The sequence below is a fragment of the Trachypithecus francoisi genome, unplaced genomic scaffold (genome assembly GCF_009764315.1).
Source record: "Trachypithecus francoisi isolate TF-2019V2 unplaced genomic scaffold, Tfra_2.0 Lachesis_group10, whole genome shotgun sequence".
NCBI lineage: Eukaryota > Metazoa > Chordata > Mammalia > Primates > Cercopithecidae > Trachypithecus > Trachypithecus francoisi.
The window spans coordinates 24,544,725-24,567,656 of record NW_022681455.1 but is presented as its reverse complement, the minus strand read 5'-3'; the positions used below and the strand labels follow the sequence as shown (position 1 = coordinate 24,567,656).

General features: G+C 37.6%; 1 protein-coding gene across 1 annotated transcript in view; it reads left to right on the top strand.

Annotated features, from left to right (window-relative positions):
• Positions 1-19,805, top strand: part of DCDC2 (doublecortin domain containing 2) — a 193,804-nt gene extending 173,999 nt beyond the window's left edge. The window contains exons 10-11 of the mRNA XM_033216371.1: positions 12,981-13,283; positions 16,743-19,805. Coding sequence (XP_033072262.1) covers positions 12,981-13,283; positions 16,743-16,847 — 408 coding nt within the window. The 3' untranslated portion in view covers positions 16,848-19,805. The remainder of the gene's footprint in view (positions 1-12,980; positions 13,284-16,742) is intronic.
• Positions 19,806-22,932: the final 3,127 nt, after the last annotated feature.

The window sequence follows — 22,932 nt, the reverse complement described above, 5'->3', positions numbered from 1 at the left end:
CCATCCATTTGCCTCACATTCATTTGCTTTACTGTTTCCCAAATTTTGTGGTTGATATTCCCTTTCCACTCTTCTGTGTCCTTATGGGTTCATCCTTTTAAACTTGACTTGACTGATGCTTCAGAGGGGCATCAGAAGGGAGCTAAGAAAAAACTCACATTTGTGGATCACAAGGTCAGGAGATCGAGACCATCCTGGCTAACATGGTGAAACCCCATCTGTACTAAAAATACAAAAAAAAAAAAAAAGCCAGGCATGATGGCGGGCACCTGTAGTCTCAGGAGGCTGAGGCAGGAGAATGATGTGAACCCGGGAGGTGGAGCTTGCAGTGAGCCGAGATCATGCCACTGCACTCCAGCCTGGGCGACAGAGCCAGACTCCGTCTCAAAAAAACAAAAACAAAACAAAACAAAAAACCTCACATTTGTTCAATCTGCTGTGTTTAATCAGAAACCACTTTCATAATGATCCATTAGAGCTGTTTTCCTAGAATCCACAATAGGGTAGCCTGTGAGCAGATTTTCTATGAGTGAATATTCTTTGGCTGTTACAGGGCTGAGAACATCTACATCTCTTTAGTAGGCCATGTGTTCTTCAGACTTCCACAGGCTGCAGCACCCCTATGTCTATCATCTGTCTTCAATTATAAATTTATGTTTTATGACCTGCCCCTGGGATCATTTGAGCTTGTGACTATTGGTCTACACACACATAATATAATGCCATTTTGAAGAATCTGCAGCTTAGGGGCTGTAACCAGAAATAGGTTTAAAAACCAAATATGCCTGTTGCCCTAGTTTTATTCTCCAATGTTCTGACTTGGTCTCATCATTGACTCTACCTGCGACTAACGGAGAATCAGCAGCTATCTGCAGCTCCTCTTGTGAAAGGCAAGCAAGGTGAAGAACTTTTTGTCTTGCTTTTCCATATATGATAAAATAGAAAGATAAAATAGGCTGTTTTCTGTGACAGGTCCCCCAAATCGACTTCAATGAAATGCATTTACTAAACAGAATTATAAAATATTTAGAACCAGAAGGGAACTGACCTAAGCTTCATATGTTGCCATTGAAGAAACAAAGCCCCAGAGTGGAGAAAGCCATTTTCCCTCAGAGACATGATCCGTTGGTAGTAGAATTAGCACAGGGGTCCTGTCTTCCAGTTTGGTCCTCTCCCTGTACATCTTAAAGAAGAGAAGTGAGAAGATTAGGGGCTTCTAATTAACCCATAAATGGCAACATGTTCTGAGGGCCACTCAGCCTTCACTGCTGTCTCTGAACTAAAAGGGATTGTGTGTAAATGGTATATTTATCATTCTTTATTTTCAAGTCATATACTCTTACTGAATCATATTCATATTCGGCGTTAACAAGCGTTGCGCACAGCTGGAAGGGTTAGAATGAGAATGATCAGAGTATTTATGCATCGCCAGTAAGGCTTTTTGTGGCATCATGTTTGTAGATGGGTGTTTAAATGATAGAAATGGTGTTAAACATTAAAATGTAGCCCTCAGGGATTTCTGATATAAATGAAAGAAAATCAACATTTACTTCTAACTTGAGAAAATTTAATGGGGAATATTTTTATAATGATGATTAAATATTTTCATGCCATCCAAGTATGTTTTCAGTTTATCATATAGTCTCATATGGGTGTCACAGGAACTGGTGGGGCTTAAAGGGACCTAGGTGAGACAGCTTCCAGGTGACTGACCACAGCTTCACTCTTCTGTATTTATAGGGTCATGTGTCTGAATATAACCATCCCCTTTGTAGGTCTTTGTGGCTTCAAATCACATTTAAACCTTTTTTGTTTTTTTTCTGTGAAAGTAAGCCTCTGAAAGCTGAAAGCAAGAAGTGGTACTTGGCTATCATAAAAAATTGAAACTGATTATTTCAAAACACCTCATTCAGCTTGGATAGGAGATGATTTTAGTTTCCATGGGAACAGAAATAATAAAAACAAGTACGATAACTTCTGTATTTTCAACATCTATGTCTGAATTCTGCCATAAAATCCACAGAAATATCTTCTACCCCCAAACCTATAACAAATCCACACACTTTCCTAAATTTGAAACGTCGTAAATGTTACATGGAAAAAATGAACATCTAAGGTAGTCTTTTTCGTTTTTATTGATCTCCAATTTCTAGGTCTAGGTAATTTCAGAGAGGAAGAACTAATGGGTGGGAATGAGGAGGAGGGTTGGGTGGTGAGATAGGATATCTTGACTAAAAAATTCTAACTTGTGCTGTTATTTATGATAGCATAGGCCTTAAACATTAAAATAATATTCCTCAGGAATTCTGATGTAAATATAAGAAATATCACATTTACTGCTAAAGTGGGCTGGACATCAGCTGTGGTCTCTCTTTAGATGCCTTTCCCCATTTCTAATTTTTGTTCCTGCTGTTACTGTCAGAGGTGTGATATGAGTTGAAAGTGTAAGTCATCCAGGCAGCCCCATCTGCCTGTGGAAATACCTTCCAAGTAATTGATGCTTTCAATATTTTGCGGCTTATTTCCATATAATTTTCATATTCCATCTTCTTTCCCCTTACCACTCAGGAATCCTGAGTTAACCTTAGTAACGGCCTGCATATTCTCTAGAAAACCTGAATACTTAACGATTTTCCCCGAACTGTCTCCGCTAGGATGTAGCCAGTGATAATAACTACCAGACCTTTTCTGTCTTCCCATACAAATCAACCATTTTCTCAGAATGTCAGTAACAAAATAAATAGCAAGATATACATGGAGGCAAACTCAGGCAAAATGCACTCAAAATGCCAACGCTGGTGTCATGTTGTACAGCTTTTCTAATAAGAAATATTAAGAGCAATTTCTTATAATAAATAATGTGTTTTTTTGTAGGTAGAAGTCCTGACGTTCTTATAAAAACCTAAGGGTACATACTGTCTGTAATTGTACATATATTTTTAATATGTGTAACATGCCCATTAATCTAGTTGCATTCTGGATGTGTGCCAGAGAGGCTGTGAGGCTGGAATCAGCTAGGTTTAAATGACTTCTGCGATCATTGTTTATACCATTATGTACATCAGCTTAATGAGGATTTAAGATAGAGTATAATGAATACCCTTTTTTGACTCCAGCGAAATAGAAGAATTGTGCTTTATAAAGAGTATAGCATTACACAATTACTCATAGGCATGACCTAGTCCTGAAATTTCAAGATGTATGTACCCCTTAGAGAAACAATTTCTATCTGAAAACAGGTTCTCTTAAAAATTTTAATCACAAAATTGACTGAAAATTGACATAAATGTCAGGGGGATGAAGACTCTGAGCATTAAATATAAAAATATAAAATATGAAAAAACTTTCTGATTTATTGCTTTTGCGATGATGGGTTTCTTTTTATAACATTGACTCTTAATAAACAGTGGCATGGTGATGTAATTAGAATAAATCTTGTAGAACTGTATGGCCAGAAATCATTCTGTCAACAGTCTGTCCTTCCATTGTCTTCCAACTTTCAGTAAACTGAGTGGTAATTTTTAAGGTAAAAACGCCACCTTCATTTAATGAGGCATGATTTTGGGGCTGTTAACCCAAAATGATTTTTTAAGTGGTATATTCATGAGCATATTGTGTTATATGTGATTTACAGCCCTACTATGCACAGTGTCATCTGGGGACCAGCATTGTCAGCATCACCAGAGCTGAGAGAGATGCAGAGGCTCTGAACTTGTGACTCATACTTTGCATTTGACAAGATCTCCAGGTGACAGTGAGGCACTGGTCTAGGAGCCACTAGGCTGGAAGTAACTCTTGAACATACATTGAATTTAACATAAATATGTCTTTGCTCTGTACTTTATCTTAGGAAAATAGTTATTACAATCCAGTGGTTAAATAATTCAAATCCTTCTGTCACTACTTGGGGAATTTTGGACAAGTTTACCTAATTCTCTATGCTTCAGTTTCTTTATCTGCAAATTAGGATCATAATCGTGTTTTTCTTAAATAATTGTTGTGAGGTTAGAGTAAATATGATAATGCATATGACGTGCTTAGGCCATAGTACCAGGTACTTGGCGAGCTCTGGATAAATGTGAACCTTGTCATCAGTGCCTTCCTGAAGGCACATATGAGGCTGACTTTTATCTGTGGGAGGCATATTTGTGTCTTTTTCAAGATGAATATCCAGAGTCAGTGGTGATAGGAACAAAGATGAATAACAAAAAGCCCTTACTTCAAGAAACTTCCAGAAGACCTCCATAGTGCCAGGGATGATATTTCCCCATTATTCTATAATCATTCCAAATATTTTGGGGGTATCTACTTAATAGCAATTTATGTTCACTATTTTTATATTGCACATAGAGAATAACTGCACACCATGGTTAGAATGTAATAGAGGTATCTTAGCAAGTATTAGGAGGGCACAGGTGAGGAGTGACGGCCACCTGAGGGAGCAGGAAGGCTTTCTGGAGAAGGTGGCTCTGCCCATGGGGAAGGAAGGGCATCCTGGATGAAGGTGTAAGGAACAGCATGAGTAATAGGATGGCACAGCCAGTGGCCCAGGGCTCTTTTCAGTTTCCTCCACAGCGGACTCTCCCCACTCCAAACTTCTATCTGGTAAGGTCTGGGTTTGGCCTTCTTTCCCTGCCACATCTAGTCAGCCCTCTTTCAATTGTTGAGGAACCCAACTTCCTTATTTTTTAAAGGAAATAGGGGAAGGATGGAAGAGTGAGGGTGTTGGGAAGGGAGGTGAAAGAATATGAATATGAGCATGTGTGGGGCTGGGGAGGGAAAGTATTAGTATATTAGTTTACTAGGGCTGCCATAACAAAACACTGCAGGCTAGAGGGCTTAAACAGAAGACTTTTATTTTCTCACAGCTCTGGAGACCCAAAGTCTGAGATCAAGGTGTTGGCAGGGTTGGTTTGTTCTCAGGCCTCTCTTCTTGGCTTGGGGCCCACCCTCATGACCTAATTTTAACTTAAATCGCCTCCAAATGCAGTTACTTTATGAGGTACTGGGGTTAAGACTTCAACATAAGAATTGGGAGGGAGGGCACAATTCAGCCCCAAAAAGTGAGAAGATGGGGTTTGTCTCTGATTTGATGCTGCTTAACAGATGGAAAGGATAATATTCAGGGAGCAGAGTCAGCTTTTCAAGTTTGAGTCTGTAAGAAACATGATCAGTGATGAGCAGAGTGGGGAGAAAAGCAGAGACATGGCTCCCAGGTCAGCCCAGCAGCCCCTCTGTCTCATTATCCATTGGTTATAGAGTAGAGGTTGGCCTTAGCCAGGCGCCTTGTTACCATGGTTACCAGTTTTTCAGCTACTGAGGACCACTGTTCTTCAATAAGAAGTTGTGTCTGTGTGCGCACGCATGTGCACGCAGGTATGTGTGTTTATGATGCTGATGAAAGATAGTTTCATCTACTGTCCATGTAACCCTTGGCAACTTGCTTTACGTCTCTGGTTCAATTTCCCATTCTATACAGTGGAAATAATAATCACATCTGCCAACAGGTTGGGAAAATGGGAAACTGCATGTGAAATGTGAAAGTGCTCTAAGAAGCACAATATGCTACCAAAAATGTTTGGCGTTCTTTATTACATCCGTAACTGGCTACTGCCAACATGTCATTCCAATGGAAGATAGAGTCATTTGTGGCTTAAATGCACATACTAATTTATGGAAATTATCCTTGTTTAATATCTTTTGTTTGTACATTCATATTCCTTTTGCAAGTATTAATAGATAGCAGTTTGGAAACAACAAAAAGCTATTGGATGGTCAATTTGTTGTGAAAAATGGATGCCAAGGAACTTGGAAGCAAAGAATAAACATAACTGAGAGTGAGGATGGTTAGTCCATGTGAATCAGACCCAACAGTCTTAATGGACTAAAAGTTCCCAGGGCTGGTGATAGCTCTGAGTTTGTGTGAGGGGTACCAGATTCCTCTTTAGTAGTTTTGCTACAGCACAGTGAGAGAGGAGTAAAGGGGATGGAGGAAGGGTGCAACTTATTCCTCCTTTGCCTCTTGTATTTCTTTTTTATCCTAAAGAATAGTTATGTAGAGGGAGTGCCCTTTTCCTTCTTTGCAGACTCTCACCATAGTATAGATTTTATCTGTGTGTGTACGTGTGTATGTGTGTGTGTGTGTGTGTGTGTGTGTGTGTGTACGGATGGGTGTAAAACCCAGTGTTCCTTCTGGGGATGATTTGATTGATGTATACACTGGAAACATCTTTAATAATTTAATGTCTGCTTCAAAGGAGATTACACCAAAAAGCACATTGCTTTTCATTTATTCATTACGGATCTGTCATAGCAGCATTTTTTTTTTGCCCTGAATTGTAGTGTCATTGTAATAACAAATTTTGTTCCAGACTCAGGATATTTTAAAGGTTTCTAAGCCTTTTAACGAATGTTACCATCTTATTTAAATTGATCAAATTGGTCTTTCAGCACCATAATCTTGCATTTCTTAAAGTTGAGCTAACCAGATGTGGCTTCATTTGATGACTACTAAAATAGCTGTGCTGGGAAAGTCTAATAGGAATAATGGGATGAAAGCGTAATACTGCTTGTTAGTACTGGTGGTAATAATGACTACGAGACAGGGCCTGAATTTAGGGCCAGTTGTCTTCTTCCCTAAAAAGAAATTAGAGTATATACCAGCCCTTTGCATTAAAAGGAGAAAAAAATATATATGTGTTTGGGAATTCTGGATAAAGAAAGAGGTAAGGCTGAGAAATATAAAACTAAAAAATAATATGTTATTATTTTGCAATTTTTAGGTATAAATTCAGATGTCATGAGAGGAAAATAGACATTTTCTTACTTAGATGTGACTGCCTTAACATACTTCACCAAGCACTGGTAATATGTTCTCAGAGAGGCGAGGACCATATCCAGAATCCTAAGCAATTACAGTAAATTAGGAGTTTTTTGTTATTATTTTATTAAGAAATGCTACACAACTTCTCTTTAAAACTAAAAGTTGTTCTGAATAATAGGGCAAGTTTAGGCACAGTAAGGATCAAAACCATTTCTAGGAGAGTGATTTATCATTACCCATTTTTCAGAGGTAATTAAAAAGAAATCTGTTCCTATTGGCCGTTAGTACTGTAGTATTTCGGGAGTTTTGTTATGTACTGCTTCAGGTACTCTGCTAGACAATTCTAAGAATGTTTCCTTCCTAGATCACACCAAAAGTCAGTGATAGAAATGTCCAAAGTATTTTGTTTTCAGGTCAGTAATTCCCTTTTTTTTTTGAGACAGAGTCTCGCTCTGTGGCCTGGGCTGGAGTGCAGTGGTGCAATCTCAGCTCACTGCAACCTCCACCTCCTGGGTTCAAGCAATTCTGCCTCAGCCTCCCAAGTAGCTGGGATTACAGGCATGCACCACCAAGCCCAGCTAATTTTTTGTATTTTAGTATAGACGGAGTTTCATCATGTTGCCCCCAGCGTGGTCTTGAACTCCTGAGCTCAGGCAATCCTCCTGCCTCAGCCTCCAAAGTGCTAGGATTACAAGCATGAGCCACCGTGCCCAGCCTCAGGTCAGTAATTCTTTAAACAGTAAAAGTAATATTGCCTACTGCAGATCTCATATTTTCTGGCCATTGAAAGTACACGTGAGTGTCCTTACAGTAGCGACTTGTTTGCTTATTAATTTGAGAAAAGATACTAGGACTTTGGGACAAGACTGCCTTTGGTTTACACCTACCTGGTCACCTGCCCTGTGATGTGGGAAGTGTGATGCGATTTCTCATTTTCTCTGTTTGTTTAACAGGTATAAGAAACATAACTCATAGGGCTATTGTGAGAGTTGCATGAAATCCTGCGTGTGATGTTTGGCACAGAGCGGTGGTCAGCCTTTCCACTTCCATTTGCCCCTCCTTTCTCACCTGTCACTACTTGCAAACACTGTTGACACAGAGTTGTAGAAATCTCTATGGCCAAATAACCCACTGGGAAGCACTCCTTTCCTGACACATGCCCTTAACTGCTTCTCGCCTCATGCCACATTGTAATATGATTTGTTTACACATCTTTCCTGCCCACTGTGCTCTTCACTCTTTGATCTCAGAGACAGTGGTATTTATCTCTGAATGCTGGGAACGCTCAGTACTGCTTAATACAGTTGAGTGCCCTTGGCTCAGTCACTGAAGTCATGAAGCCTGAGAGTCCATTATGTGTCTCTCAGAGTCCTACAATGACCATGTACATCATCCTGCAGAGTCCACGGAAGGAAACTTGTCCCTGGGCCAAAGGTCCACAGGGCTTTTCCTGGCTTCTTCTGACTTGTTCATGGGGAGCTATCCACTGTGTTTTCTCTGAGCTGGTTTATTATACTTTCTTCCCCCTTGGAAGTCCCCTCTCTGTCTTAGTGTCTTGGTAAAGGAAAACTCTAGACTTCCTGGTGTGGACTCCTTTCCTGAACTCCCTAGAATTCCTTGCTCTTTAGTAATGCAGAATGTAATCTTTGGCTCAGTACATTTCCCCTGCTCCATTTTATTTCTTTTCTTTTCTTTCTTTTTTTTTTTTTTGAGATGGAGTCTCGCTCTGTCACCCAGGCTGGAGTGCAGTGGTATGATCTTGGCTCACTGCAAGCTCCGCCTCCCGGGTTCACGCCATTCTCCTGCCTCAGCCTCCTGAGTAGCTGGGACTACAGGCGCCTGCCACCACGCCCGGCTAATTTTTTGTATTTTTAGTAGAGACGGGATTTCACCATGTTCTCCAGGATGGTCTCGATCTCCTGACCTTGTGATCCTCCCACCTCGGCCTCCCAAAGTGCTGGGATTACAGTCGTGAGCCACCATGCCCAGCTCCATTTTATTTCTTTTTGTGGTAATGTACTCATAATGCAGTATTTACCATCTTAACCAGTTTTAAGTGTACATACAGTTCAGTGGTATGAAACACATTCATAATGTTGTGTAACCACCACCACCAACCAGCTCCAAGCCTCTTTTCGTCTTGCAAAACTGAAACTCCATACCCAGTAAACAAGAACTCCCCATTTCTCCCTCCCTCAACCTGGCAACCACCTTTCTACTTTCTGTCTCTGTGATTCTGACTGTTCTATGTCCCTCATGCAGGTAGAATCATACATGTGTGTGACTGGCTTATTTCACTTAGCATAATATCTCTATTTCACCCACTTTGTATCCGAATTTTCCTTCTTTGTAAGGCTGAATAATACCCCATTATATGGATATACTACATTTTGATTATCCACTCATCTTTTGATGAACCCTTGGGTTACTTCCACATTTTAAGCTATTGTGAATAATTCTCCTATAAACTTGGGTGTACAAATATCTCTTCAGGTCCCTGCTTTCAGTTCTTTTGGGTATTTACCTAGATGTGGAGCTGCTAGATCACACGGTAATTCTATTTTGAACTTTTTGAGGAACCACCATACTGTTTTTCAGGTGGCTGTAGCATTTTGCATCCCCACCAAAAATGCCCAGGAGTTCTAGTTTCTCCACATCCTTGTCAACACTTGTTTTCTTTCTTTCTTTTTTTTTTTGTCATCATAATGGGTGTTAGGTAGTATCTTATTGCAGTTTTAATTTGTATTTCTCTAATTATTAGTAATGTTGAGGATCTTTTCATGTGATTATTGGCCATTCGTATATCTTCTTTGCAGAAATGTCTATTCAAGTACTTTGCACATTTTTGAATGAGACTTTTTGTTGTTGAGTTTTAGGTGTTCTCTATATATTCTGGATATCAAGCCCTAATCAGATACATGATTTGCAAATATTTCTTCCCCTTCTGTGGGTTGCCTTTTTACTCTATCGGTATTGTCTTTTGATGTACAAAATTTTTAAATTTTTATGAAGTTCTATTTATGTATTTTTTCTTTTGTTGCCTGTGTCTTTAGTGTCTTGTCTAAGAAATCACCACCAAATCCAAGACCATAAAGCTCTTGCCCTATGTTTTCCTCTAAGAATTTTATAGTTTTTGGTTTTACATTTAGGTCTTTCATTCATTTGGAGTTATATTTTGTATATATATTAAGTAAGGATGCAACTTCATTCTTTTGCATGTAGGTATCCAGTTTTCCCAGCACAATTTGTTGAAAGACTATCCTTTCCCTACTGTGAATGCTCTTGGCACCCGTGTCTTTCTGGACTCTCTGTTCTATTCCATTGGTCTATAGGTCGGTCTTAATTCCAAGACCATTCTGGTTTTGCAGTAAGCTTGGAAATAAAGAAGTGGGAATTCTCCAACTTTGTCCTTTTTCAAAATTGTTTTGGCCATTCAGGGTCCCTTGAGATTCCATATGAATTATAGGATGGGTTTTTCTATTTCTGCAAAAAATGACATTGTGATTTTGACAGGGATGCATTGAATCTGTGGATCACTTTGGATAATATTGACCTCTTAACAATATTAAGTATTCTAATACATTAACATGGGACATGTTTCCAGTTATTTATGTCTTTTAAATTTTCTTTTGGCAATGTTTTCTATTTTTCATTGCAAAAGGCTTTCATCTCATTGGCTAATTCCTAAGTATTTTATTCCTTTTGATGCTATTGTAAATGAAATTGTTTCTGTAATCTCCTTCCAGACTGTTCATTGTTAGTGTATAGAAATGCAAGTCATTTTCATGTGTGATGTATTCTCCTCCATTCTGTTTTTATAATCACAATGCCTGTCTTTCCCTTGCCAAGCTCTCCTCTCCTTATCACTTCAAGTGTGTGTGTTTTAGTGCCTTGCTTAGCTTGTTCTCTTTGGGGAGAGGGTGAGACGGATCTGATGGGGAGATTGGAAATGTTATTCTCTTTGTTAGAGACTGGAGACTTTTCTCACTTTCAGTCATTTAGGTCACATACATTAAACACCAGAAACTTCTTACCAAGCATTGTGAGTTATGTTCATAAATCCTTTGCCTTTTAGCACCAGCTGACTGATCCATCCCCCTCTGGACCTGAGTTTCTGTCCAGCATTCTGCCTTTGTGAGGGACCCACCCTGACTACCTGTTCAGGGACAGCTAGGACTCTCCACTATTTGACCTTAAGCATCCGAATAAAATTTGAACAGCCTAGGCTCACGGTGTCTTTTAATCTGCATAATGACAAGCATTGTTTTTTTTTTTTTTTTTTCTTCAATATCTAGGAACAACTAGGTTTTTCCTTCACTTAAAAAATACACATTTGGTATCATATAATTAAATCTGAGACTTTATTTTTGACAAAAGATAAGAATTATTACAAGTTCCAACTCTTCTTCAAAATAATGTGTGGAATTTTATTCTGAACTTTTAGTCTACTCCTCTTCATTTCCTTCCTTACTTCCAAAATGGAAAGCATTATGTTAACTTTTGTAATGATACAAAAGTTTGGTAAATTGTTTGGTCAGTTAGAAGAGATGGGCTTCTAGAGTTGGAAAGGGGCTAATTGGGTTCCAAACTCTCATTTTACAGGGAAGGAGAATTAAGTGACCTGTCCAACGTCAGATAGCTAGAAAGAGGCAATAATGAGATCTTAACGTCAAGTAAATCTTTCTACCCTACTATTAAAAAAAAAAAATCCTGTTATTTTATTGATAGCATTGAAGAAATATAGTGGCTCCAGGAAAGAATGTATTGTAACAAATGGGAAGGGATTTCCATGTTTTTTTAGGATCTGTGATGTGCCAGAAACTATGACACTGTATATGAACTTTTCTCGTTTAATCACTGTGGAAGTTTTGTTACATTCCCATTTTACAAATAGGGAATCTGAAACTCACTAAAGTTAGGTAGCAGCCATGAAGAGCCTGGCCAGGACTTGAACCTGGGTTTTTCTCCAAAGTCTTGGCTCTGAAAGTTGGCCTCCTGTTCCCTACTGCCTTTTTTTTTTTTTTTTTTTTTTTTTGAGATGTAGAGTCACTCTTTCACCAGGCTGGAGTGCAGTAGAGCGATCTCCACTCACTGGAAGCCCCACTTCCCAGGTTCAAGGGATTCTCCTGCCTCAGTCTCCCAAGTAGCTGGGACTACAGGTACCCGCCACCACGCCCAGCTAATTTTTTGTATTTTTATTAGAGACGGGGTTTCACTGTGTTAGCCAGGACAGTCTCGATTTCCTGACCTGATCCACCTGCCTCGGCCTCTCAAAGTGCTGGCATTACAGGCATGAGCCATTGCACCCAGACTCCTGTTCCCTCTTGAAGCAGATTTATGTGTATCAAAATAACAGTAGAACAGTAAAATGCTTGATTAAGGTTTATAAAATACCACCATGCCCGGATAATTTTTTGCCTTTTTAGTAGAGACAGGGTTTCACCACGTTAGCCAGGATGGTCTCGATTTCCTGACCTCGTGATCAGCCCACCTTGGCCTTCCAAAGTGCTAGGTTTACAGGCTTGAGCCACTGCGCCCGGCCCCCGGCCCCCAGCATTTGTTATTCTTATAGAGAGGATGTATAGTTTCTTGACCTTGGATCTTCAGGAAAATCAATTATTGTATTTAGAGATAAGCTGTAAGTTTCCTTAGGCATTATGGGGAAAGCTATCTACATTCCACATCAGAAAACATGAATTCACAGCCTGGTGCCATTGCCCTCATCCTTAGCCCTGAGGATGATAATCTCTCCTCCTTTGGGCCAGGCACCTCACTAGACACTGGCCAAGGACCTTGCGGTTTGGCTTTCTATCTTCCATGGGGGTTACGAGCACTGGTTTTGGAGTCACAGGCTTAGTTCAAACTCTGGCTCTTTCTATGGGATCTTGGGCTCTCCCTGTTTAGTTTTTCTCATCTGCAAAATGGGAATGATCCCAATCTCAAAGGATTGTTGTGAGGATTAAATGAGGGAATACTTGTAACATGTGGCATGTGGTAGGTACTCAGTAAACGTAAGCGCATTCTATACTGTAAAGTACTATGCGAATGTAAGAATGTTTTACTTGACTGTAATATAAGTATTACATTACTATGATGTTCAGTGGAAATTTTCTGTTATGCTTCTTACTTTTATCCATTATTCCTTTTGATCCATCAGAGGCCAGCAGAAATAGTAGACGAGGAAGAAGATGGAGAGAAGGCAAAAAAGGATGCAGAACAGAAAGAAGACTTTTCAGGAATAAATGGTGACCTTGAAGAGGAAGGAGGTAGGGAGGCTACAGATGCCCCTGAGCAAGTCAAGGAGATTCTGGATCACAGTGAGGAGCAGGCAGGCCCTGCTCGTGTAAATGGAGGCACCGATGAGGAAAACGGTGAGGTGCTGGACCAGGTTAATAACGAGCTTCAACTGGCCCTAGACGAGGAAAGAAAGTCTCAAGGAGCTGGCAGTGGACAAGATGAGGTATTTCTATTGCTTTTGCTTACTTATGTGAATGCATGAATACGTGTGTGTACATGTGTGCATTTAGAGAATTAACCAAGTGTTTAGGACTTGTATTGAAACCACTTATGGTTGAGTAGGAAAGATTCAATACCACTTAATCACTTTATTTACTAGTTATTTCAACCATTTAACAACTGCTGCCATTGACCTATCTGGCAGTCCATATGTCTGCCCTTCTGCCATTCATACATTTAGCCATTCATCTGTCCATCTATCCACCTCCTGCCTCATTTTACAAGAAAATGTGCAGAGCCTTCTAAGAACATACATAATCATAGAATGACATATAAAAAAGTAAAAATAAGACCAGAGAGGGTAGAAAGTAGAAAAGAATATCAAGACCAGTGAGACCTAGACATGAAATAAAGAATGCTGTCTCTATTATGAGCGTCTTCTTTGATCTCCAGAAGTACTGAAGTCTACTTTGCTTATTCTACTTTAAATAGATTAATCTAATTAAGCGTTCAACACATCAGACACTTGGTAGTATACAGTTCTATTTATTATACAGAGAGGATAAAGAAATATGTGGTGAAAATAAAGGAACAGAAAAAGAGATATGTGGTAAAACCTGTCTCTTCCTAGCCTGTGCTTCCACGTCTGACCCTGGAGCTGGATACTCATCAGTCCCGGCATTCTTCCATGGGACAGTATGACCCCGTTGCTGCCAGGCTCAAGTTGAGTCTCATAGCATAAGAGGCAGGATGTTCTCCATAACATTCTCACCATCTGCTTATCCCATCCCTTCCTGTCAATCCATCAGATCAAGGTCCACCTCCCTCAAGGCTGTAGCTGCTGAAGTGGGCCTTGGTCTACTCATTCCTAATACCCACTATGATGAATGAGGTCTACTTGATTATTTATTATTGATGCATCTGATTTATCTTGCTTAGGGAGAGCAAGTTTAGCAGTGGCAAAATGCAAAATGTTTTGGTTGCCAGGTTTCAATAACAGTACAAAGTTATCTGTAATCTATATGGCATATTCAAAATGTTCTTAACATCTAAATGAAAATGCTCAGTATGTCTCTTATTTTATCTTTTCTCTAGGTGAGATAATCACAGTCCTATTCTATAAGAAATTCCCCATATGTAGTTATACATAGTCCTCAGTGTCATTTATATGGCAACTGTAATAGTAGGTTTCATACAACTCTTTGTTGTAGTAGCTTTTGATGAAAGCTTACAAAATGAAATCAAAGTGTAATTCTATGTGGGACTAGATAGTAAGATCTAAGCATGATTTTTTCCAGTGGTCTAGCTTAATTCAACATATGACATAAATAGATTTTACAGAAATGAATGGATTGCTGTCCTTCCATCTTCCAAAAATATAACTTTAAAAAATGATCCTGTAATTTGCAATGACGTGGATAAACCTGGAGGATATTATGTTAAGTGAAATTAGTCAACCAAAGAAAGACAAATACCATATGATCTCACTTATACATGTAATCTAAAAAAAGTTAAACTCATAGAAGTCAAAGGTAGAATGGTGGTTACCAGGGACTAAGTATGGGGTTGGAGAGATGTAGGCCCAATGATACAAAATTTCTGTTAGAAAGGAGGAGTAAGTTCAAGAGATTTATTGTACAACAAGGTGTCTAAAGTTAATGTATTGTATGCTTGAAAATCACTAAGAGAGTAGATTTGAAGTGTTCTTACCACAAAAGATGATAAGTACAAGAGGTAAAGTGTATGTTAATTAACTCCATTAAGCCATTCCACAATGGATACATATTTCAAAACATTTCCTACACTATAAACATGCAATTTTTATTTGCCAATTATGATAAATGAATAATTTTTAAAGGGGAAAAATAGGCTTTTGATAGGAATTGGGCATCTGTCAAGATCAAGGTTGCATAATTTGGCAATGGCCTGTGGTATGTAATGAGGATCAATCTAAATTCTTGGGAATTCAAATAAGGAAGTGCATAGTTTGTAATTTTTTTGAGACAAGGTCTCACCCTGTTACCCAGGCTGGAGTTCAATGGCATGATCACAGCTCACTGCAGCTTTGACCTCCCGGGCTCAAGTGATCCTCCCACTTCATCCTCCTGTGATAGCTGGTACCACAGGTGCCATCATGCCAGGCTATTTTTATTTTTTTTAAATATGGAGGAAGTCTCCCTCCGTGTGTTGCACAGGCTGGGTTTGAACTCCTGGGCTCAAGGGATCCTCTTGCCTTGACCTCTCAAAGTGATGAGATTACAGGCATGCACCACCACGCCCAGTCTAATTAGGGATTAGTAACAGAGCAGTGACTCACAAAGAGATTTAATCTTATTTGACTCATCTCTTTCTTATAACAGTGATATATTTTATCTTGTTCTCCCTAACATATTAGTATAGGTATATTTTAAGCATACCAAAATATATGAAAAACCAAATGTATGTGCATTATAAGTTAAAAATTAATAATTAACTTTTACAAAAGGACTGTCTACTAATAAAATGACTAGAAATTCTGTTCACCGTGTAACATTTTGTTCCATGTAACAATTCTTGTACAAAGCGAGGTATGATTGTAGGAAAACAGCAGGAAATACAGAGAATTTACAAGAAACAATTGACATTTATTGAGATTGAACTTGTACTATATTCAAGTTACCATTTGAGACATTTCACAAAGGAACAATGTGACATCAGACACAGCCCCAGTAATACATATATATTATGTCTTTTTCAAAAAATCAATCATGGCCTGTGTGGTCTGGGGAACCTGGAACTACTCTGTCCCCCAGACTGGGTGCCCTTGTTGGGGCTGTGGAGCCTCTAGGATTTCACAGAGCAGAATTTGCCATCCAACTAGTTCTAATCTTGCCTACTTAGCTTTCAGTGTAGTCGGGGAAAGAACAATTGTACATGAGACAATATTATTATGAACAGGAGAAACCCAAGTGGCAGGAGCAGTAGTTGCTGTTGGAGAAATGCTGCCTCCACATTTTGATTTTCTGTCTTGTTCTTATCTACTTGATACTTGATGGTACTTGGTACCATATTCACAATGAATTTGTGAATTCTAGGAGGAAACTAAAATTAGGAGAATGCCTCTGAATTCTTTCTTGCTTTATCTCTGAAAATGCTAAACTGAAAAGCATAAATATATTAAAGAAAAGCTCAAAGAGAAATAAAGAAAAGATGAGAAAAATAAAGCCTGCAGCATACAAAATGAGTCAGGGCCTTTAAAGCACTAGTAGATTATGGACCCCAAAAGGACTTTTGTACAACTGTTGAGAAAACAGTATGTCCACTGGGTAATGATAGACAAAAAAACAAAGGGAAACCAAGGAACTCTTTTCAGTTAAATACTTACATAATTAGATAGACTCTTGAGTAATTTTTTCTTTATAAATGTCATTACCTTTGTGAACCAAACACCTAAATACCTTTGTTTTGATCTATTTTCTACTAGGCTGATTTAGACCCTCAAAGACCACCAAGGCCAGAAGTAAAAATTACTAGTCCAGAAGAAAATGAAAACAACAAACAAAACAAGGACTATGCTGCCGTGGCATAGAAGATTTTTAAAAGGAGAGTATATGGATCACAAGAAAAATGAAGGGTTATAAAACTTGAAAGATAAGCACATAGTCATTTCTGAATATAATGTGACACTATGGTCGAATACTACCTACCGAATTTTAACATTAGAAGCATAGTGGAAAGACCAGATAACTTTAAATGGCTACTAAAGGATAATTACTTATTTTATTGCATGTGTTTTAAAAAGTCATATAGAAATATTAAATAAGAGGGACAGAGTAGAATTTGCACTGTAAGACAATTTGCCACTTGTATTTGTAAAGGATGAAAAATAGGATCACTCTTATTGCACGCTTTATTAGAAATTTAGAAGGCAGTTTATTCTAAAGAATTTTTGTCTAGGAAGGCATAGAATTTTAAAGAACTGGTAATAGGAAAGCATGTACTATTTTCTTAAAGCAATAAACTCTTGAATGAACAAATTGCGATTTACTTTCAGACATAATTTGGAGACGGCAACAGATCAAAATGTGTCCATGATTTGTTAACATGCCTTTCTTTCTTCCTCCTCAGCCAAAATCCACGTTAAATGAACTACAAAGACAGTGCGAGGTGTTCATTTTGGTGGGAGGAAACATTGGTTCAGAGTGTTAGTGACTAGTATTGCCATGCCCTTCCTTCAGTGCTTTCAGGCTTGCATGCTTGTGGCTGCAATGGTGCACACTCAGGAAGGAATTGTAAAGGAGCACCCAGTTATATTATAAAGCCTGGATGTATGGTTTGCAGATAATGGAAATCCTATGGATTTTCACTGATCCAGTCTATCTTTACCAATAATATCTCTCACTTCTCCCTCATGTTATTAAATTAGAGAACCTGATATTGGCTATTCCAAAGATTAAATTATTTTCAAATAGTTTTTAACAAAAAACAGTGTATTAGGAAGAAAAAAGTAGACTATATGAAGAGTTTGTGACTACTCAATTTAACTTGTTTTTTGTCTTATTTCTATTAGAACTGTTTTACTATATTTTTGCCCTAGGGATATCAGCAAATATTTACTTTTCCTAGCATGATATATTTAGAATTTCAAGCAAATTTCTTTATAATTACAAGGCATCTGATAGAAATCGTTGAGAAAAACTTTAGAAGTTACTATAATGAAACCAATTCCTGAATCACAACTTTGTGGACTGATTAAATTGATTTATAGTTGCTTGTGAGGTATACATGGGGAAAACATAAAAACAATTTCATTCTTTTCTGAATTCTTAAGAGATATTCTTCCATAAATATAGAAATAATATATTTTTCTTAAAGGATATATTTTTAATGATGTGGAAGTTGTAAGCTTGAAATTTTAACTTCCAGTGCTTTTCTGAAATTCATAATTATAAGTTTAAAAGATTTTTTTCTCTTCCAGGTTTCATTTGGAATAAAAAGTTGGCAGATATATAAAGTACTTTATAATACTATAGAAAATAGATGTGTTTTTTCTTAACACGATTTTAGTATTTTCCACAGATCAGAAGTGTAAACAGAGATGATAATGTAACAGTATTTGGAAGAGATAATGACACAAGGATATACTGATCTGGGAGCATGAATTATAAACAGGGTACTATGTTACTAGTGTAAAATCTAAATTGTGCTTTCTACTAGCCTTTTTCAAATGGGATGATATAAAGTGCTGTGGGCTATAAGCAACAATCTTGGGTTGCTAGGCAAATAGACCAATTGGTCATTATTATTATCATTATTTGAGATGAAGTCTGGCTCTTGTTGCCCAGGTTGGGTGCAGTGGCACGATCTTGGCTTACTGCAACCTCTGCCTGCCCAGTTCAAGTGCCTGAGCCTCCCGAGTAGCTGGGATTACAGGCGTCCGCCACCACGCCTGGCTAGTTTTTGTATTTTTAGTAGAGACGGGTGTTTCACCATGTTGAGCAGGCTGGTCTCAAACTCCTGACCTCAGGTGATCCACTCGCCTCAGCCCCCAAAAATGCTGGGATTACAGGCGTGAGCCACCGCACCCGGCCCCAATTGGTCTTTTAGTATTACATTTGTGCACTATTACTGGGTCTGGAGTTAATGATTTCAAATAGTTTATTAACTGATTAAATGTAAGAAATTATAACTAATTATCAAGGTGATTCTCTTTACTTTCTTCAATGGAGAGTTTCTCTTTCTCTTTTCCTCCTTTAATAAAAATATTTCTCTTTTTTTCCTGTCCTTTTATTCATTATATTATGAAGCTTAGGTTTTAGGAAACTCCTTGAGCGTCATTTTAATGATGCACAACGTTGATATTTTACACGAATAATAACGTTTGGTATTTTAAATATACTTCAAGGAGGTAATCGGCCACAATAACTGTACCAAAAAAACTTAAAAATGGGGACATATTCATCCCTTGTGTGTGCATATTTTACCACCTGTTGACAAGATACAATTGTGACCTACTTTGAGGGGACGAATAACAACTTATCACTTTAAGACACTTTGCAAACATGTTACTAAAAAAAGGTGCCTACCCAAGGAAAAAATCATTCACTGGGAATTAAAATTGTGGATGTCACTTCAGAGATGACTTTAACATAAATGCTAAAAGTTCATTCACCTTGCAAATGTGGCACTTTTATCTGTGGGGAATGGTGGTCTCTGTAGCAGACTAGCTCCCTGAATTAAATGAAACTCATTGACAGACCTGGGACCATTTATGTGAGGGGACAGATAAGATCTTGGTTAGGCTTCATGTACTGTTTTCTAGAGAGGGTGCTATGGAAAACTTATGATGCTTTTATGTGATAACCAATACAATGCTTTAAGGTGTTAATTCTTTGTGGTGTTATATACACAGTTTTTATAGTTTTAATTTTATGAAACTACTTTGTTAAACTTATCTGGATTTTAAGACGCTTGTAAACAAATGATTAGTAAAATTGGATCATTAAGAATTTTACAGAGCAAATAAAGAAGATTTTGACAAAAGTCATTTTGAGGCTAAGGATGTTTTACCTGGGTTAGCTTCTGTTAAAATAGCTATTGAGTGCCCATTGACCTATAGTTATAAAATATGATACTATGACCATAAAATAACTTTTTACTTGTTATTCTTCTCTATGACCTTAGGATGACATTATTTTTTTTCTATGCTTTTTTGGGGAATATTAGGATGCCACACTCATAGGAAAAGTGTGATGCTACCATGCCTCCTGTTTTATTATAAATGTGTGAATTCTTGCTATGTGGTGTGTGAAGACAGAACTATCCCATACATATGTGGTTCAGAGTGAGAGATCTCTAGGCTCACAGTTGTGAACTCATATTACTATAGTATTATTCATGCTAACTCTTCCAATTTATAGCTCATAAACTAACGTCTTCAACATTTTCATTGAATGACCTACCTTATACACAAAGGATAAAGTTCATTCACCTAGAAAAAATCTGCATTTAAATTAGTGACTGCAAGACAGCAGGAAGCTTTCTTTCATTTTTTGTTCAACAAACAGCAAAAGCAAAGTTTGAAAAGTAGATTAGTTGATGAACAGAAAGCATCTCATGGAAACTGTTGCCAATCTGAACAGAAATATAGCATGAAGACATAGATATGTATCAAATACTTATACAGATGCACTCACACACTTTAAAACATTAAAAAGGCCTCCTGAGGCACAGCGTTATTCATAAAACAGCTCTTTTGGGTGAAGTTGAGAGAAGTGATCGGTTAAAATGTAAGAGGAAATGCTAAGAAATGATATATATTATGGTGCTTTAAATCTTGATTTCCTAAGACTTTAAGAGATTTAAAATTCTTCTCCAAATAAGAAAGAAACCAGCATGTCAATGAAAAATGTATTCTAGGGAGGTGTTGAAACCAATCTGGTTTTTAAAATGTGATACATCACATAAACCAAACAGAAACCAAGACATATATATCTTGTTTTCCTGAAGTAACTTCAGAGCATGGTTTTTTTCCATCAACCTTAAGCACAATACATTTCAGGTACAGATTCTTTTATAACAACACAGACTCTGTTATTACTGTTTGTGACCGTGTGTGTGCGTGTGTGATTTACATAGATGTATCAGGACTCTTTTATACCAGTTAGCCAGATGTATCACAAATGGAATGAAAGACCTACTTATTGGTCCACTAGTTTATGTAATGTTCAGGTTCAGTGCAGAAACATTTTGGCATTCTTATGTTAATATGATGTACTCCAGGAATGAAACCTTTTTTTTTTTTTTTTTTAAGACGGAGTCTCACTATGTTGCCCAGGCTGCAGTGCACCAGGCTGTAGTGCAGTGGTGCCATCTCGGTTCACTGCAAGCTCCGCCTCCCAGGTTCATGCCGTTCTTCTGCCTCAGCCTCCCGAGTAGCTGGGACTACAGGTGCCTGCCACCATGCCCAGCTAATTTTTTTTTTTTTTTTTTTGTATTTTTAGTGGAGACGGGGTTTCACCCTGTTCACCAGGATGGTCTCGATCTCCTGAGCTCGTGATCCACCCACCTCGGCCTCCCAAAGTGCCGGGATTACAGGCGTGAGCCACCGCGCCTGGCCAATGAAACCATTTTTTAAAGGTAAGTCTATTATTCTATGATGAACACATACAGTTCTTTGTCATTAAATATCATTTTTGTAAATACCATAAGATTTTTCCTTTTTAAAACATGTCAGGGCATTTAGGTGGGACTGATATTTGTTCTCCCTACATGAACTTTGTATATTTCCTCCCATGAAGTTTGAGTGACATGAATGGGAAATACAAGAGTGTTCCCTTATGTTGATAAGAAAAAAGATACTGTTTTTTGAAGATGCATAACATCTTGTAGGATAGGGGGAGTTAGGAAAATGTTTTGAAATGTCTGCATTACCATAAGGCATTTGTAAAACGAGGAGGTAACCAATGGAGCTCCATTGACTTACGCCAACAACGACTTCAGCTTTACTCTAAGAATGGGACCAAATGAATTCTCTGTAGTTTTATCAGCTTGAACCATATAGTTTGTGTTTCATTTATTGTCACTAATGCAGTGACATATGGAAAGAGGGAATGATTGTAGTCGTTCTTAGAAGAATTTTTGAGAAAGCTTGTTTTGTCTTTTGCTTCAGTGTTTTTTCTTGTGTTTTAAATCTTTAATGGGTACAATGATAATGGGTGATTGTTGATATAAGTAAAGATTAAATTGAGCTCATTGCTTTTATATAATTTATTATGTTTAGAATGTCTCTTTAAGGAAAATTATTTGTGTTTTGATCAAATTATGAGCATTTAGATTTTTCTGTATCGGTGCATGCTCTAAAATGCAGAAGTTTACTCTCTTGAGTAAATAGACCTACATTCTATATAATCAAAATGTGTTTAGATGGTTTATTGCTTGTTTAGGATGTTGTGTTGCCAATATTTCATTTATTAATCCTTTTTACAGCATTTTTTTCCACAAACACTAGAAATATTTTTGACTTAATATCATGTAGAAATTCAGCACGTTAAAAGATACTTTTGTTTCTGTTTGGCATGGATATTCAGCTTCATTATGTAAAGAAATTTTTTTTTTACAGTTTCACATACATGATGTTTATTTGATAAAAATTTTAGGTATATTCAAAATGTCATCATTATTTTATGAAATAGTTTTATAGAAACATAGGTCCAGAATTTTTATTATAAAGGCATATTTAAAAACAGAATAGGGTACACACATTACATGCTTTTTGTGTACCTATATCTATAGGAATCAATTTACAATTTTCCAAAAACATTCTGCTTTAGTTTGTGGATATTCACTGCTTTCATTCTATTTTTGAATTAAATAGTTTTGCTATTTTCTCTATGTTTGAGAAACCAACAGTTAAGCACAAGCATTTTGTTTTATTGATATAACAAATGTGTAATTGAATCCCATGACTAAGAGTACATTAATATATTTCATGTGTTTATCTTTGTTATTCCATATGAGTGAAGAAAAAGAACAAAAAAGCAAGCCTCCGCAACAAATGAGGCATCTAAATTGCCAGAGTCAAATCCCTTTAGACTACATGGTTAATTGACATTAGAAACTTTCTCCAACCAACAATGTAATTTCTACAAGGTATTGCAAAATTGCTAGTATGT